Below are 16,709 nucleotides of genomic sequence, written 5' to 3'. Positions count from 1 at the left end.
ACCAAACAAGGAAATCGTTTAATTGTTCAATTAACTTTGGTTTTGAAAACTCTTAGTTATGGCTTACTCAAAACCCGATTAAGTATTTCACATATAATAAAACGATAATAACCTAAGTGAATTTATATAAATACAGCTTTAATTATCCAAATACGTTAGTTTTAATAATCTAATTACAGGTGGTTATTAGAATAGCCTCAGTTTAATATATTTGAATGAGTCAATTGTAACTTTTCCCTGGTGGTGGAAACAACCTTTGTGGTTTTGAAAGTTTTGGGTTTCATTTTTAGCATTCATGTAGTTTAGAAGTAGTAATAAGATATATCTTTCTCGTCTATTGTAAGTAATTTCATGTATCTTATTATTCAAGCTGGTTCTCCAATTAGTTTTCTTATATCTCTATTATTAATAAAGAAGAATTGTTTCTAGAAGAAAAAATATGATGTGTCATTCTATAACTTTTTCCTACAATTTTTATAATTAAAGATGATGTCATGTTTCAAAAATACATTTATTCTAATTTAGCATATATTTTCTTTAGTCTATCATAGTTCAAAATTTTCATTTATGTATTGATGAAATATTTATAAATTTAAATAAATGATATTTTTTATATCTATCTTCAAGTAAAAATTTATTTTGGAGTTAAAATACATAACTACATAAGTTTAGCTCTCTTGGCGACAATTTTTATTAATTACAAATTTACAGTAATGATTTAAGTCTTGATTAAATATTTATAAATTTAAATTAATGATATTTTCTATATCTATCTCCGTAAAAATTTATTTTGAAGTTAAAATACATAACCATATAGGTTTAGCTCCCTTGATGTTTCGAATTTATGGTTATAGATACGTAAATCATGTTTTGCTTTTATAGGTTGCAGGTTATATTATAATTATTATCTACCGATTATGATGTTAATATTATTCTACGACTTTGAAGTTTCAGCCTTATTAATATCAACACTTACAACAATTTTTATTAATTACAAATTTATAGTTATGATCTTTTGTTTACCTTAAATTTAATGTTTGGTAATGTTAAGATCAAATTTTGCATCTTATTACAAATTATATTTAGTATTTGTAACGAAACATATTTGCAACGGCCCGGATTAAATCCGGGTTGATTAGCTAGTACAAGTAATGAAGTATTAATGTTAAACTTATATATATATATATATATATATATATATATATATATATATTTGTAGATACTATACCTTGGAATACTAGAAGACCTTACGAGCACTCACAATTAGATGCTATGGTTCGTTGTTGGACAAATGCATTTCCGGTTCCAAGTGACTAAAGTATGGACTACGTAATTAACTACGTTTATTCTTAGAATTTCATGACTTGCGTAGGAACTTTAATTTTATTTAGCTTTTGGAATATGTTTAGTTTTCTATAATGCTATGTAGTATATTGGGATAGTACGATTAAGCATTAGGTACTAGTTTGAACTTGATGTTTTAGTAGCAATAGTTTGGATTTGAATTTGATTATCTAGCAAGAATTTTGGATTTGGTATTTGATTATTGAGCAAGATTTGTTTTGGTTTTTAATTGTTGAGCAACAAGTTTGTATTTGGATTTGGTTTTGTAAGTTTGTTTTTGTATTGTATGTGGTTTTGTACGTTATTGTATGATACTGGTTTTAGTGAAAATGAATTAGCAGCGTCAGGTTTGGAGGTGGTATATATATCATCACGTTATTTTTAAATAAAAATGAATAAAGACCAGTTACGTAGAAAGAAACATGTTTATTAAAAATGGAATAGAGACCAGTTTATGTTGATGATGGGAAGAAATAATCTAGGCGGAATAAAAGAATAGAGACCTCTTCATTTATAGACCATTGGTCTCTAATATGAGAATAAAGATCGGTTGTCAACTGGTCTCTATTACAGAGATCAGTAGTCCTAGAGACCAGTTGAATAAATGGTCTTTATCACCAATTTAACCAGTTTCTATTTGCGAAATCTGTACCAATGATAATTTGTTATTTTCCAAAGGAGAAGAAAATAATCGATAATAGATAATGAACATATTTATATCTAGGTTGATTTTCTTTTATTTATTTTTTTAAACAGCAAGGATCTATGTTGATCTTTTATGTTCAATCTTATATTTTATGCTCAATGCTATTTTATTATCACGTGCATGTATATTAGTTTTAAATTTTTTTTACTTTAGTTAGGATGGAATTTGGTTTATACAATTTTGTGAGAATTCGATGGAATAGAATGGAATTTGGAATTTTATATGTTAAATATAACAAGAAAGAAAATTCAAATCTCATTCCACCAAAATTCTATATACATTCTAGAAACCAAACGGCTGTTTAGATAGTTGTGAGATGATAACAATAAAGATTAGACAGAATTATCGTGAGATGATCTTTTCCAAGCTAAGAGACTAATCTTAAGATAGTCCCAACAATAAAACTAGGCAGAAGTTGTACATAACATCTAAACATACTTATCACCAGGTAAGTGATGCGACATATGCTTACACATGCTGATTGGAGGAGTTCTAAAGAAATAAAAACAATATTCGAAGCTGTACATCGACAAACAATCATGCTCTTAGAAACATAATCAACGATAAAGACATAAAGAAGGAGAAAATCGAGCCATCGAGGATATGACAAAGGTTTTTCTTAATATATACTCCGTATTACAACATCACACTACAAATAATGTTACATTTGTCTATACTTTTAATGAGTGTGAAAAAATTAAAAATTTTGTTACGCTTTTATGTGTGTAAAAATATGTAAAACTAAAATTTCATACTTTTTAGTATGGACTTTCATAATTATTTTGTAACACTTCATTTGTCTACGGTGGGGTGTTACAAAATAATTATGAAAGTCCATACTAAAAAGTGTGAAATTTTAGTTTTACACATTTTTTTAGTGTGGATAAAATTTTACACACTTTTAGTTATACATATTTTTACACGCGTAACAAAATTTTTAATTTTTTCACACTCACTAAAAGTGTGGACAAATGCAACATTATTTATAGTGACATGACGAATTTGACTTAGATGTGTACTGCCAAACCGGGAGAATTTTGAACCTCACATCTCTCGTGAGAAATTTAATTGTTCGACTAGTAAGGCACCTTGATGATTACTAAACAAATGGAAAACATTGACAAGCTAGTCTCCTAAACCCCTTCCAATGGTATTGAATGAAAGGTCAATCCGTTTAAAATAACCATTTACTCTACTGTCAACAGCTAGATGATGTATACCTTTTAACTCACTAAAACATAAAAGAAAAGAGTATCTTCTCAAAATAATACGGCTGTTAGAGTGGTTGTCCGGGTTCTATGACAACTGTAGTACTAAAGGGACATGACATGATATATACTACACTTTCCTGTGAGAGTTAAACTCTCAATTGACAATGGTATTTTGCCTAAAAGTGGGCCAAAATAACATATGAAAACAAATGAGCATCACATATATGCTCCTTCAAATTCCCATGGGCCAAATAGACAGCAAAATTGCCAAGACATTACTTTCTCGACTACATTTGGTCATGATATAAGCAGCTGTCACAAGCACATTTCGCGAAATATGTGCCAATAGTTTGAAAATCGCAAATCTAAAGCATGACCACTTGTCATTTACTTGAATATCATTACAATGGGTATAACAAAGAATGAAAGCTTGGATATGTTTTTGCAAATATGTAAAATGACATAATATTACATGTGACGATAAATATTATGTACCCGACATGAAAACAATAAGCACATATGTTGGCAAGTAAACTAATAGCGATAAATAAGCAAACTTACGCATGTGAATAATGAAAATTTAATGGAAACCTCTTGATCCTCTAGATTGATAGAGTTCCAACCTGCCTTTGGATTCCTGTAAAAGGGTTTCCACCATTTCATTTTGGACAAACTGAGACTGTTTTGAAGCCCATTCAAGAACAGTAAGCACTTCAGCCTGTGCTAGATCTTCACTATCAGGCACGAATAGAGCAATATAGCATAAAAGTATCAACGCAGGGGTTTTAACCATTTCTTCCCCAAAGTACACCAACTGGATCAAGTGTTTTGCACCACCGGCACGGATAATTGCCTTTGAGTGATCAAGGTGGAGGTAGTTTTCAGAACAGGCGAATTTGGTCAATGCAATCGCAGCTTCTTTAGAAATCTCGGGCTCTCGTTCCTCAAGAAGCTGAACCAATGGTTGAATCATTCGTGACTCAGTAGCACGAAAAGTTCTAGCCAAGTTACCAATGGCTATAACACATGGATATAAAAGTCTGGAGTCTGCTTTTTCAATTATTTGTAGTAACTGCTCAGTAACAGCTTTACATGCTGGTGAATTCGGTTTAAAAGCAGCTCTTCTCAATTCAGAATCTTGTTCAGCTACGGCAGTGATTTCCATGAGAGCCATTGCTGAATTGTATCTAACTTCTTCTGCACCTTTTTCCAATAGAACAGCAAAGCAAAGTAAGGCTCGGGATTCAGTAATGCTTTTACATATGACGGAATTATCTTTAGCTAGATGCCAAAGAGCTTTTGCAGCCATTGATTTCATATATGCTTTTGTCGCAGAGTCCTCTAACTCCCTCCCTTTATGTAAGCTATTAGTAGACATCGAAAGACTAACATTATGGTGAACGTTATGTTTCTTGATAACGGCATTTTCAGTTTTCTGCGTATTTGGTAACGACCCGTTTCCAGGTTTCACACCGTCTTTCATGGCCATTGTGCTAGTAACGACATTATGCATCTTAAAAGTCTGTTGGTTATTAGAACCAGTAGGATGAGAAACTCGACTCTTATCCTCATCATCATTCACCTTATTACCAACATTAGTATTCGTCGTAGTAGCAGTATTAGTATTATTACTAGCTAAAACGACAGCATGAATAGAAGTCGGTTTAATACTAGTAATCGCATACTTACTATGCTCTTCAACCGTCTCAAACGCAAGATGCCCAACTAACAACCTCACAATATTATGCTGCGCAAACAAATCCTGACATTTCGGATAATGCATCACAAGTTCAGAAACAGCCCAAGCAACAACAGCTTGAACTTTCATCGGGCCTTCTTTCAAAACCTTAACAAAAACCGAACAAACACCCGCATGGACCATATGTTCCACGCTTTCAGGATCACGTCCCAACAACCCAATAGCGTTTGCCGCATTCTCTTGTCCTTCCGGTTTCCCTTCCTTAACTAACTTAAGCAACGGATTAACCCCACCCTCTTCAATAATCAACTTTCCATACCTATGATTATCTCTAGCTAACGAAACGAGCGACGCTGCTGCGTCGCTCCTATCCTCCAACGACCCGGTATACAAAATCGCAATCTGTTCCCATATAAAACACAAAATCGGCTCGTTGGCCGCAATTGGGGGCAACCCTAAATACTCATCCATACTATTATTAGGTGCAGAAACACGCAATAACCACGAAACATCACCTATCGAGTTTTCTAACTGGGACGACATCTTACGAAAAGCCGCAGCAGGAATTAAAGTAAAAACACGCTTAACAAATCCATTATTTCTACATTTTAGAGTTAACGAAAGGGCTTTGTCGAGTACCTGTTCAGTATCGTCGATTATACGACGTGTGGGGCGTTCGTAGAGATCGTTACTGGCACGTGCGGCTTGTCGTAACAAACCAGCGAGTTTTTCGGTTTTGGATTTCAGTTCAGAGCATTCTTGTTTGTTGTTAATTGCTTCATCGGCGAATTTGATGACTTGATCGGCTAGCTGAATTGGTTTTGCGAGGATCTGTTTGACTATGTCAGCCATGTGTTCTTTTTTGATTTTTTTTTTTAGGGTTTTGAGAGAGTGAATGAATGAAATGGGAATTGAGATTTTGGGGGAAATAATGAAGAAGAGGGGTGGTGAGTGGTGGTGACTTGGTCTTTGTGAGGTGTTGGGGGGGAGTTGACGAAGACGGGATTTACAAGGTCAATAAAGCCAAACTCATGTTTTCATTGGTTTGAAATGTCATTCCTACGTGTTCCATCACACGTTTGTTACGACTTACTATAAGTACTATTTTTATTATTTAATATTTTTTCTGAATTATTTATGTATGTCGATGGGTTACAGTTAATGAAGAGATGTAATTATTAATCTGATAAATAATTGGGAGGATAAGGTTAACATAAGAACAATATATATGGGGAGAACTCTAAAAATCATAAGGGGTGTTTAGTTTACAGAATTTTAAGGAATTTCATGGAATTCACATTATGTTTGGTTGATTCAGATTCCATTTTATTAGTTGTTTGGTTAGTATGCAATTGAAATTAGATTCTTTCAAATTCCATCATATGATGGAATTCAAGAATCCTTCCCTTCTTGTTTTTGGTATGGTTTTTCAATTTAATCTTTTTATTTCTTGAATTTTTTCTTTGTTTTTATATTCTTTTAACAAAAACTCATTTCAAAAAAAATAAGAAAAAAAATTTTTTTTGTAAAAATCATATGGTTTACGTGTTGAAAACATATGGATACGGTACGGGCGTTGCCCTCATCTGTTCTAAAGGGGTTGTCACTTGATGGTGTCGGTCGATACGGTACGGGCATATCCCTTAACCCTCAGAGATGGTTTCTTAGTGATTCTCATGGTTCTCACCATATATGTTGGTTTTCACTTGATCCTTTCACATAATTAGGAAATGATTAATCTTGTTAATATAATGGCCTAAAAATCTTCTAACTATTAGATGAAGCCATGTGCCAAAATCAAGAGAAGAGAATTAGTGGATACCACATGTCACATTCTTATAGTTTTTGGAGGATTTTTAGACTAATATTTAGGAGGGTTTAACATTTTTCGAAATAATTAGATCATTGTTTTTTTAGTATGCAAGAAAAAGAAAATTAATTTAATTTTTAAGTAAATTTATACGTACAATTTATTAAAACTAAAAGCAGTGTGGTTTGGATTAATGATATACATTTTGATCTTTGGAGACAGGGGTCCGACATTCAATTCTCATCCCATGCAAAGGGTATAGGTCTTTTTCTACCATTTAGATAAAACCTACAAGCAATTTCTCTACTTAACTAGAGGTAATGTCTATTTACATTTTAACTTCTTCACACACCGTTGAAGTAATGTAGACCCCGTGAAAATGGCAATGAGCAATTCTTTTTTATATAAAGTACTAAAGCTATCCAAGCGGAAATATTTTGGTGAAACAGAAAAAAAAAGTTGTAGCTGAATTAGTCACGATTTTTATATTTATATATCTAATAAAACGGTAGTTATCCTAACATTCTAAAGTCATCCAACTCAACTTAATACTATCTTTATACTTTGTCACATAAGATTTTTTCTATGTGTCATCTCCATGAATTTTTTCATTTAATATATACTACATTCCTTTTTCGTTACAATATGAATAAAATAAAATAACAATATATTAAATAAAATAGTCAACTTTTTATTTGTTTCCAAATAAATAATTGCTAGCACTTTTTTCAATATATAAGTTTGTTAATTACTAACCTATAAATACGTCTATATCAACATGTGTTTTGTTCGAAGTGTCTAAGTCAGTATATCAAGTTTATTTCACAAAATTGTTATTGCTAAATGTATGTATGTATTATAATATTTTGTTTTTCCACTCATTAATGTAGTGAATCTGATATTAATAAAATTTTGAATATTAGATTTTTAAATACTTTCAATTAATTTTATATAATTTTTTATTTAAATATTGCTTATTAGAAATTTTATTGATTAAATACTAAAAGTTTTGAAAATATAATTAAAGGAACCGTGTATCGCACGGAGCAAAAATCCTAGTTAATTATAAAAATGTTACTAAACTTTAAAAACTAACAAATATAGTTGGAAAAAAAAAACAGTTACAATAATATCAAATCTCTATATGTAATAAAATAAAATTGTTATGACATAATCATTTTACAAAAATAGTTTACGTGTCACCTCTACAATTTTTAAAAAGCTTAATTCTTTTTTCTTTAAATTATTTATGATGTCAAAAATACTTTCCTTCTTTAAATTTATTTTATTTATATTATTTATGATGTAGTTTTTGTATAAAAATTTTTTTATTTTATTTGAAAACTCTAATAATTTATAAATAATATTTTAAATTTTCATTATATAAATAATTTTTTATAATAGATGTTTAAATTATTCGTATATCATGCGGGTTAATAAGCTAATTATATTTATTTGAAATATAAGGTATATTATTCTGAAGTTATGAATAATATATTTGTATTTGTTTTCTATGCACACTAAGTATATATTTAATACAAAAAAAACTTGAAGATAGTTATATGTATTTTGATTATCAAAACAAAAAAATGTTTAGTAAATTATCACATTGATTAAAAATAGGACTCAATCAATTTCATCTCAACTTTAATGAAAAGGATCATTTTTTAAAACCTTCATTAATATGTCCGGGTTAAACCCGGGTTAATTAGCTAGTAGTTATAATAAAAGAAAATAAAATATGAACTTTAAAGTTCACTAACAACCAAAAATAACATTAAAGTATACACATCATCATAAAATAATCACAAAGCCAATTGAACCGAAAAATCCAAGGAAACCTAAAACCAGTTCGAAACTAGTAGAAAGAACCATAGTTCATACCTAACACCCCTTAAAGAAATAAACTATCCAAACTTAACCTTTTGGTTATATTATTACAGCTTTTTGTTGCCTGACTTTACAACAGGTACTCAATGGAGATTCCCAGCCAAAAACTTATGTATTCTATTACCAACATTGATGGAGCTCGACCCTGCAGTCTTAACAATCCCTGAATCATTCATCATTGATCTCCAACGATCCGCTTCGTCCCAATGGTCACACGAAGCGTACAAGTTAGACATCATCATGTAATCCCCATCGTTCAAGTCCTCAACACCTTCGTTTGTTAAGAGTATCTTCACTACTTTCTTCCCTATCTCAAGATCCCTATAACTCACACAAGCACTCAGCAATGCACCCAAAACCGACTTGCCTGGCCTAAACGGCATGTTATCAATGATCGTGTATGCACTTTCAAGAAACCCCGCTCTGCCAAGAAGATCAACAAAACACCCGTAATGCTCCATTTTACGAGTCACACCATAATCTATGTCTATACATTCAAAGAGGGTCCGGCCCTCTTCTATAAGCCCTGAATGGCTGCATGCACTAAGCAAAGCTATGAAGGTTACATCATCCGGCTTTGTTGTTTGTAGCATATCATTGAACACTCTGAGGGCAATAATCCCGTAGCCATGAAGAGCAAGTCCAGATATCAGTGCATTCCAACAGAAAACATCTCGTACTTTAGACTTGTAAAACACACTCAAAAAGCTCTCTACACATCCACATTTGGCATACATATCTATTAAGGCAGTGATTACATATCTACTCGACATTAGTCCCAAATCAAGCACATATATATGAATTTCACGGCCTTTTTCAAGCAAGCCTAATCCTGCACAAGCAGATAAGGCGGTTGTTACTGTAAGATAATCTGGGGGTACAATCTTCTCCAATTTCATCTTCTCAAAAAGCAGGACAACTTCCTCAAGCAGCCCGTTGTTCAAATATGTTCCAAGCAATGTATTCCATGAGATGACATTTCGTTCAGGCATTTCATCAAAGACCATACGTGCTTTTTCCATGTCCCCGTAATTCCCGCATGCCAGAATCATCGAGTTCCATGAAATAGTACTTTTTACCGGAATCTCGTCAAATACAACCCTTGCCGAATCCATATCACCTATATCTGCATACCCAGACAGCATGATATTATATGTAAAAACATCCCTCACAGGCATAAATCGAAAGAGTTGGATAGCAACATCCAGAATCCCGGATGAAATGCATGCGTCCAACATGGAGTTCCAAGCAACTATATCCTTCACTTCCATACTATCAAACACTCTACGAGCATCTTTAATCCGTTTAACAGACGAATACATGTTGAGAAGTGAGGTTTGAACCAACATGTGGTTTTCAAATTGTGTTTTCGCTATCTGGCCATGGAGGGCTAACCCGATTCGGTGATAAGAAAGATTAGAAACTGCTTTGAGTAAGACAGGATAGGTGAAGTTATCAGGAGTGAATTTTTGTCGCATCTGTTGATATGACTGAAATGCACTCTTGATGTTCCCTTCAGTTACTTGTCTTTTGATGATTTTGTTCCATGTTTTCAGGTCAACCTGGTCAGCAGAACATGAAACAGAGCATTGCAAATGGATAGCCATACATACATCTATCTATATAAAAATCAAATAGGAATAATAAACGTCATAAAGGAACACAGAATTCAGCTAAGGTTTTTTGTTGGATGGACTCAAGATAAATGGTGGACAGTGATTGAAGCTAATGTCAATGGCCATTATCCATACAGGGACCACTAATGTCTAACTTGTTGCCATATTACATTTACCTTTTACAGTGTGTACGGTTGACCCAAACCAAGTAAACCACAAATATTTTGCACAGGTATGACACCTTTCCTACTCGGGTCAGGTTTCGAACATTGTCAAATCTTACCTGTTTAGGCAATTAGGCTATTGATGGAATTCATTCTTGCATAGTAGTATAACCTTCTTCCGTATTTTCTTTTATGCCATTTTGTCAAACAGGTAACTTAGGAACAATCATAGATTGGCTTCATGGGTTTGCAATCCTAAGAGATAGTTTGGCTAGCAGTCGTTTCAGATGTGTGGTTTGTCTAATTGGCTATTCATGTACATAGTTGGGTCACCCCTGCTTGGGGTATGTTAGTATTTGGTTCTCCCTTTTCTTGGAAGCTATTTTTATCTAAAAAAATAAAAAAATCCATACCATCCAAAAAAAAAAAAAAAGTTAAGATAAAAGAAACTACTGTCTATACCAACTTTTCATACAATGATGATTTTTTTGGGTGAATTACAATGATGCCTTTAATAATAAACATAACTGAGATACGTCAACAATGACATTCGTTTACAAGGACAATTCATGAATAACAAGAACAAAGAAATTCTGACCAAGTCAAAGATCAACCGGTTCTGTTCAGCCAAGACTTCCAATTTGGTGGGTTTTGTTTGCAAATCTGTGAACCCGAACCTATCAGTTATCCCAAAATTTTGCTGTCCAAGCGGGCCAAATACATGCAATTCTCAACTTGTATTTCCACAAATTACCGACTCTGGGAAGTACATCAGGAACAAATGGAGAAATACAAGAGATGGGAGGAAGAATTGCAATAGGTTACCAACTGTTTGTGTTGGGATCTATACACTGCATACCACATTTACATCGCATAGTAAATAGAGATTACATGATCATTTGCCATTTTTACGTTTAGATCCTGAATCAGCCCACTTAAAGTACCCACAATTTGCTTCCGGATTAGATGACGGTCCCTGTATAAACAATTTTGTAAGATAAAGGTCAAGAAAGAACAAGAATCCATATGTTTAAAGCAGCTCCTATAATATCTAACAAAACGAGTTTCAGGTTTGAGAAAATGATAGTGTAAATGAAGTTGCAGCCACCATAAATCTCCATATCATTTGTCTAGAATCACAAGACTCCATTTATGAAAAACAGAATACCTCTGCACGAGCACAGACATAAAATCGGCGCCCAAAAGTAGGTCCTGCTTTCTTGACGACCCGAGAAACACATTGTTCACTATGTCCCTTGCATACAGGTATGCTATTCTGCATGAACAGTTGAATTCTTTGCCATTCTAATTGAGCAATCTTACTCTTATCAGTTTGTGAAGAATTACCAGCATCTGATTCACATTCAGGCTGATCCGGTTCACTTCTAATGGACACAGATTCTTCCGAAATTTGAGTTTCAGTGCCTTCAAGAGAATTACTGGTATGGGTAAGAGAAGTATCAACAGTAGTACTCGTCGTATCTTTATTGGACGTTGCAGTACTGAAAAATGATCTAAGTGAGAGCTGTGACGATTGATTCTTTTTCGACTTTTTCCTCATCTCACTATTGTCACGAATTGGACTTTTAACATGCTGCTCACAATTTTGCACTCTATTTTCCTCGTCAAGAGAAGTAGCATCGTTTTCACGGGCTCCAACTTCCTCTGTTGATTGCCTTCTTGATAACATTGACACTGCAGAAAACATCTGGGTATGTAAAATTGTCCAAGAAAAAGAGCATACACTTGGCCTCTCTGCGTGTGTTTACTTGTTTAAATATCATTTAGAAAGTAGAAACGTTTCTAATACCAAGAGTTTGCTGACATCCTCGAACCTGAGGACAGTATCTAGTGGATAAAGACGGAGTATTATGCTGTGGAATCTCGGGAATATCTGTTAAACTCACAAAGACTGGGGCATGATCTGAACCTTCCAATTTGATGTTTTTCTCTCCTTTCCATCTGTAGCTGCAGGTATAGAGTACATGTAACTAACAATGCGAACACATATTGTTTACACACATGGTGCTAGCAGATCCGTAAGAAGCGCATGTAAATTGCACATTCATGGTCTATAACAAATGAAAATATGTTCTTATGTGTTTCGGAAAATGGTTTAATGTGTATCACTTGTATAGAAAGATTACCTCGGCGTGGCCCCAGGTTTGCACCGTTTGAATTGTGTTAATATGTCACAGTCATTAACATGGCACGACACAAAGTCATGACCTTCAAGATTTTTACTTTCATGTAAGCATGAACCAGCACTTAGAATATGGTCGATCCTTGACCCGAAATTAAATATCTCGCCACCTGTGTTTGTGGACCAGCAAGTATAGGCTTCTGTTCTATAAATAATTATAGATGGCAAGATATTAGAAGCGATAATTCAAGAAAGCAATAGATTATCAGCAGTGGCAATTTCAACCCATGTTTATGAATAGGTAGATTTGGGTTTTTCTTAATCTCAAAAATGGATCAAGTGGGTCAAACAATATAATTTAGATATAAGGGGAAGAGTTCAATGTGTCCCTAAGTCTATATTTAATGTATACAACCTTTTAACATACTATCAAAATATTTGAGACCATTTATTGTATTTGATTGGTTTGTAAATCCTTACTAAAAGTCTAACACACTGATAACTTAAGAATATGTAAAAGTTAGCATTACAAATGGCTGACACATACTAAAATAACATGTTTCAGCAAGTAGAGATTCGACCTGTTACCCAACCGACCCATTTTGCAACCTATAGATGATCAAAAGTGCTTCATTAATGGAGTATGAGGTGAATACTGGGAAACAAAATCAATATAAGCAAATATTCTACATATTAAGAGCATACATATCAAGTTGAGAGTTGCCTTCCACCTTTCGGGGTGTTTTGTCCTGAACACATCGTAAAAGAAGCCTCCATTTCCCACAAGTAAAGATCTAAACCAGCTTCTGAACCTGATAATATTTGAAAGATAAGTTGAACTCTTAAGTTACTAAACTTGAGTATGTTTATCATTGGGTAGGCCTGTAAGCCATATATTAATTTAAAAAGTTAGAAGCTCACTCGTTATTCTCAAAATCAGGTCCTGCATCACACCTATCTATTGAAGAAGGAGCAATGTTTAAATCACCAACAACAATTATCCTTCTTTCTTTAAGCATGAGAGCCTCCCATCGTTTCTACAACAGAGAATAAAAAACCAGCCAAAAAGAAGACAGTTCAAAGCGTATTCAAATTTATGAAACCACTAATCTTGCTATTGTTTTTGTTATCATATTTAGCAAAATCATTATATAAAAGAAGGATTATAATTTATTTTAACATCATGGTATATGAACAACGCATTTCATTTACCAAGGGGTAATATCCTCTTTTAGCAAAAAAAAAAAAATCAACATTTCATTCAAAGAAAGAGATAACATGTTTGTTCTATTCGGATATTCAAGGTCATTTAGTTACGGAAAATTTTTTCTAACTTCATATTTCTATTTTCGTAATAATGAAAGCCGCTTTTCTGTTTCTAGAAATACCACTGAAAATTTTAAAACCGCCTTTTTCTGTCTTCATTTTCATGTTCATAAAGTATAAAGTACTTTTCTCCTTCAGAAAAGGAATATTCTGTACTTAGAATCTATAAATGTGGGTAGTCTCTTTTCTATGAAGAAGTTTCCCTTATAAGTGAAGACTGATTTCTAATTTCAAGTTTTCCTTGAAAAATCTTATAGGATGGTGCTCCATTGTGCAACCAAAAGCACCCTAATACTCTGAGTCTCTGATCATCGGACATAGGTAAATTAGTGAACGGAGAGGGATCCTTGTTCATGCTACCTGGGGAAAGTCAAGCCTTTGGCTTTGATGTAAACGGGTTAGGTATTCCTGTGGTCATTTCCTAGACTTTTTCCGTGGCCATCCCAAGATGTTACCTAGTGAAGTTAGAACCCGGGTCTCATCTGAAACCTTCAGAACGCCTTACCAATAGACCACGGGACCTAGGTGTGAAGAAAAAAGATGGTAAAACTAGAAAACATGTAGGCCATACGTTACCTGCAGTATCTTGAAAAATGAGAGCTTGAATTCAATTCTTTCAGCATCATCGTGTGCAGCTCTAGGCCCATAAATGTTGAAAAGAACTGTAATACAGTGTTTAGTTATTTACTGACCAATCATTATAAATTACATAGAAATACCAAACAAAATGAAAAAAACTAAACTTGGAAACATAACCTAATTTGAACATATTTATATGTTGTAATGTGAACGGTAACAGTATTTACAGAATTTCAAGAGACGGACAAAATCTAAATCGTCTAACTTGAAATTTAAAAGGAATGCTCAAAAAACATGGTGCATAACAATGAAGACAAACTATTGGAAACTTACTGAACTTTACACTTTTTGAAATTCTATGTATCATACTTAAAGACTTCCTTTTGTATGTATTTAACTTTCAAAGGTTGCTATTGATATGTACAGCATGACCTCTTCTTCATAACAGGCATAAAGATAGTTTTTTTTGTTAAATACAATACAATAGCAAAAGATGTAAAGTTCAATAAGTAAGTTCCTAACTAATTTTCTCGAACAATTAACAGCATCCCACTCACCGAAATGACCATGATCAGTAATAACACAACGTCCCTCGCTATCAATCCTAACAAGCTCGTCTCTATCAAATCCCTCGAGCCCTTCCACAGCAGCCACAGAACCATGTTTTCTAATCCCAAATCCTTTAGAATTCTCTAAAACACCAGTGAAACCCTCTTCGGCATCAAGGGGCAGTGCAACTTCAGTCGTCGAAAAAGCAGATTGCACTTTGCAAAATGTAGCAACACCTTAAAGCATTAGAAGTAACAATGCTAGTCAAAAAGGTAATACAGTAAAATACATATATATATATATATATATTGGGGGATGGTAATATCTAACATTAGGCGTGGAACACTCATATACTAATTTTTTAAACCATAAATATCATGGGGCCCAAGCATTTATTCATTAAACAAGAAACAATATAATATTGGTACGTAAGGGGTTCCACACCTAAGCTTAGATGGCGGACAGTCTTATATAGTCAGTTAGGCATTATGACAAACAGGTTGTGTGCATACCGGAATAACCGGTTCGGCCTTTTTCGATAGAGCGGGTGCAAGATAAGAATGACTCGTATCCGTCTGCTGTTACGACGTCAGCTCGCAGTTCTTGTCTTGATAACTTTGTTTCCTGATTGATTGATTGATTTTATTTAAATTAAACATAAGAGAGAAAAAATGAAAGAAAATGAATATGTATATATGTATATGTACGTAATGTTTGGGGTGGGGACCTGAATGCAGATGATATCGGAATCGAGAGAATCGAGGAGTTTGCGGAGAGAACCGTACTGAGCGATTCGAGGCCTTAGGCCGTTCACGTTATACGTTGCTATCTTCATTCGTTCATTCATCGAACCGCCATGATTTTTGTAGAATAAAGGTAAAGCCTCTTGTTAGCAGGCTGGGATGGTCGCCGTCCAGTAACGATCGAACAAATAACACAAATTCTATTTGGACAACAACTCAATAGAACTAGGGGAAATCTGATATGCTGCATATAAAAGAAAAAGGAAAAAAAAAACAAAAATATATTAAGGAAAATGATTAATCAACCTAACTCATATGCCTAAAAATTAATTTAAAACCTTAAAAATTTAACATGTAGATTTCACCAATTCTCTTTCCTAATCTTGCCCCCTGATTTTTCCACATGTCATCATCTTATCATTAGACATATTTTTAGGCACACCAATTAAGTAGATTTATCATTATCCATATATTAATGGTAAATTGGGAAATGAGAATGCCAAGGTAGACTTGCAGGAAGACCTTATCAGAGAAGATCCCCACGGGAGTATTTAGAGCCGAACTTGAAGTAGGAAACATCATTAACGCTTGAGATTGTTTGGCCATGTTAGAAGAAGAGACCAAATGGCACCACTAAGGAGAGCGGAATCTATTCACGTTAATGGCATACGAAGAAGGGGAAGACCTAAGATGAGGTGGGAAGATCGAATAGCGCAAGACCTAAAAGAGCTTGGCTTGTCGGTGGACATGACGGCGGATAAGATGACCTGGAGAACTAGGATTAGAGTAGAGGATTAGGGTAGGGTAGAAATGTGTGTGAGGAAGACCGAAAGCTTTTCCCATTTTGTCTTGCCCAAGGATGGCAGTGTTGGTTCGACCAGGAGTAGTGGACTCAACTTAAGTGACTCAATGCCACAAAGGGCTTTGAC

At 33.8% G+C, this 16,709-nt stretch overlaps 3 protein-coding genes across 3 annotated transcripts; all 3 read right to left on the bottom strand.

Moving 5' to 3' along the window:
• Nucleotides 1–3,610: 3,610 nt before the first annotated feature.
• Nucleotides 3,611–5,967, bottom strand: LOC122587200. Its single transcript, XM_043759302.1, has one exon. It carries the CDS (start codon nt 5,810–5,812, stop codon nt 3,842–3,844), a length of 1,971 nt encoding a protein of 656 aa, XP_043615237.1. The 5' UTR covers nt 5,813–5,967; the 3' UTR covers nt 3,611–3,841.
• A 2,776-nt stretch (nt 5,968–8,743) lies between these two features.
• LOC122587655 (pentatricopeptide repeat-containing protein At2g44880-like) lies at nt 8,744–10,267 on the bottom strand. Its single transcript, XM_043759824.1, has one exon. It carries the CDS (start codon nt 10,265–10,267, stop codon nt 8,744–8,746), a length of 1,524 nt encoding a protein of 507 aa, XP_043615759.1.
• Nucleotides 10,268–10,874: 607 nt separating this feature from the next.
• On the bottom strand, nt 10,875–16,004 carry LOC122590144 (DNA-(apurinic or apyrimidinic site) endonuclease 2). The gene is made up of 10 exons (XM_043762481.1): nt 15,765–16,004; nt 15,550–15,661; nt 15,046–15,273; nt 14,486–14,571; nt 13,505–13,620; nt 13,315–13,395; nt 12,588–12,788; nt 12,251–12,408; nt 11,609–12,135; nt 10,875–11,416 (listed from the first exon to the last, which is right to left on the bottom strand). Exons 1-10 carry the CDS (start codon nt 15,882–15,884, stop codon nt 11,336–11,338), a joined length of 1,710 nt encoding a protein of 569 aa, XP_043618416.1. The 5' UTR covers nt 15,885–16,004; the 3' UTR covers nt 10,875–11,335.
• Between the last annotated feature and the right edge of the window lie 705 nt (nt 16,005–16,709).

Source organism: Erigeron canadensis, chromosome 2, assembly GCF_010389155.1.
Source record: "Erigeron canadensis isolate Cc75 chromosome 2, C_canadensis_v1, whole genome shotgun sequence".
Classification (NCBI taxonomy): Eukaryota; Viridiplantae; Streptophyta; class Magnoliopsida; order Asterales; family Asteraceae; genus Erigeron; species Erigeron canadensis.
This window is presented reverse-complemented; position numbering and strand designations above follow the sequence as displayed.

What these genes read in the sequence shown, in the direction of transcription:
- LOC122587200 (XM_043759302.1), bottom strand. Translation starts at nt 5,812, where the DNA reads ATGGCTGACATAGTCAAACAGATCCTCGCAAAACCAATTCAGCTAGCC.
- LOC122587655 (XM_043759824.1), bottom strand. Translation starts at nt 10,267, where the DNA reads ATGGCTATCCATTTGCAATGCTCTGTTTCATGTTCTGCTGACCAGGTT.
- LOC122590144 (XM_043762481.1), bottom strand. Translation starts at nt 15,884, where the DNA reads ATGAATGAACGAATGAAGATAGCAACGTATAACGTGAACGGCCTAAGG. An exon ending in CATTTTTCAAGATACTGCAG is followed by an intron (nt 13,621 to 14,485) that starts GTAACGTATGGC and finishes TCTCTGTTGTAG; the next exon opens with AAACGATGGGAGGCTCTCAT. An exon ending in CCTGATTTTGAGAATAACGA is followed by an intron (nt 13,396 to 13,504) that starts GTGAGCTTCTAA and finishes AAATATTATCAG; the next exon opens with GTTCAGAAGCTGGTTTAGAT.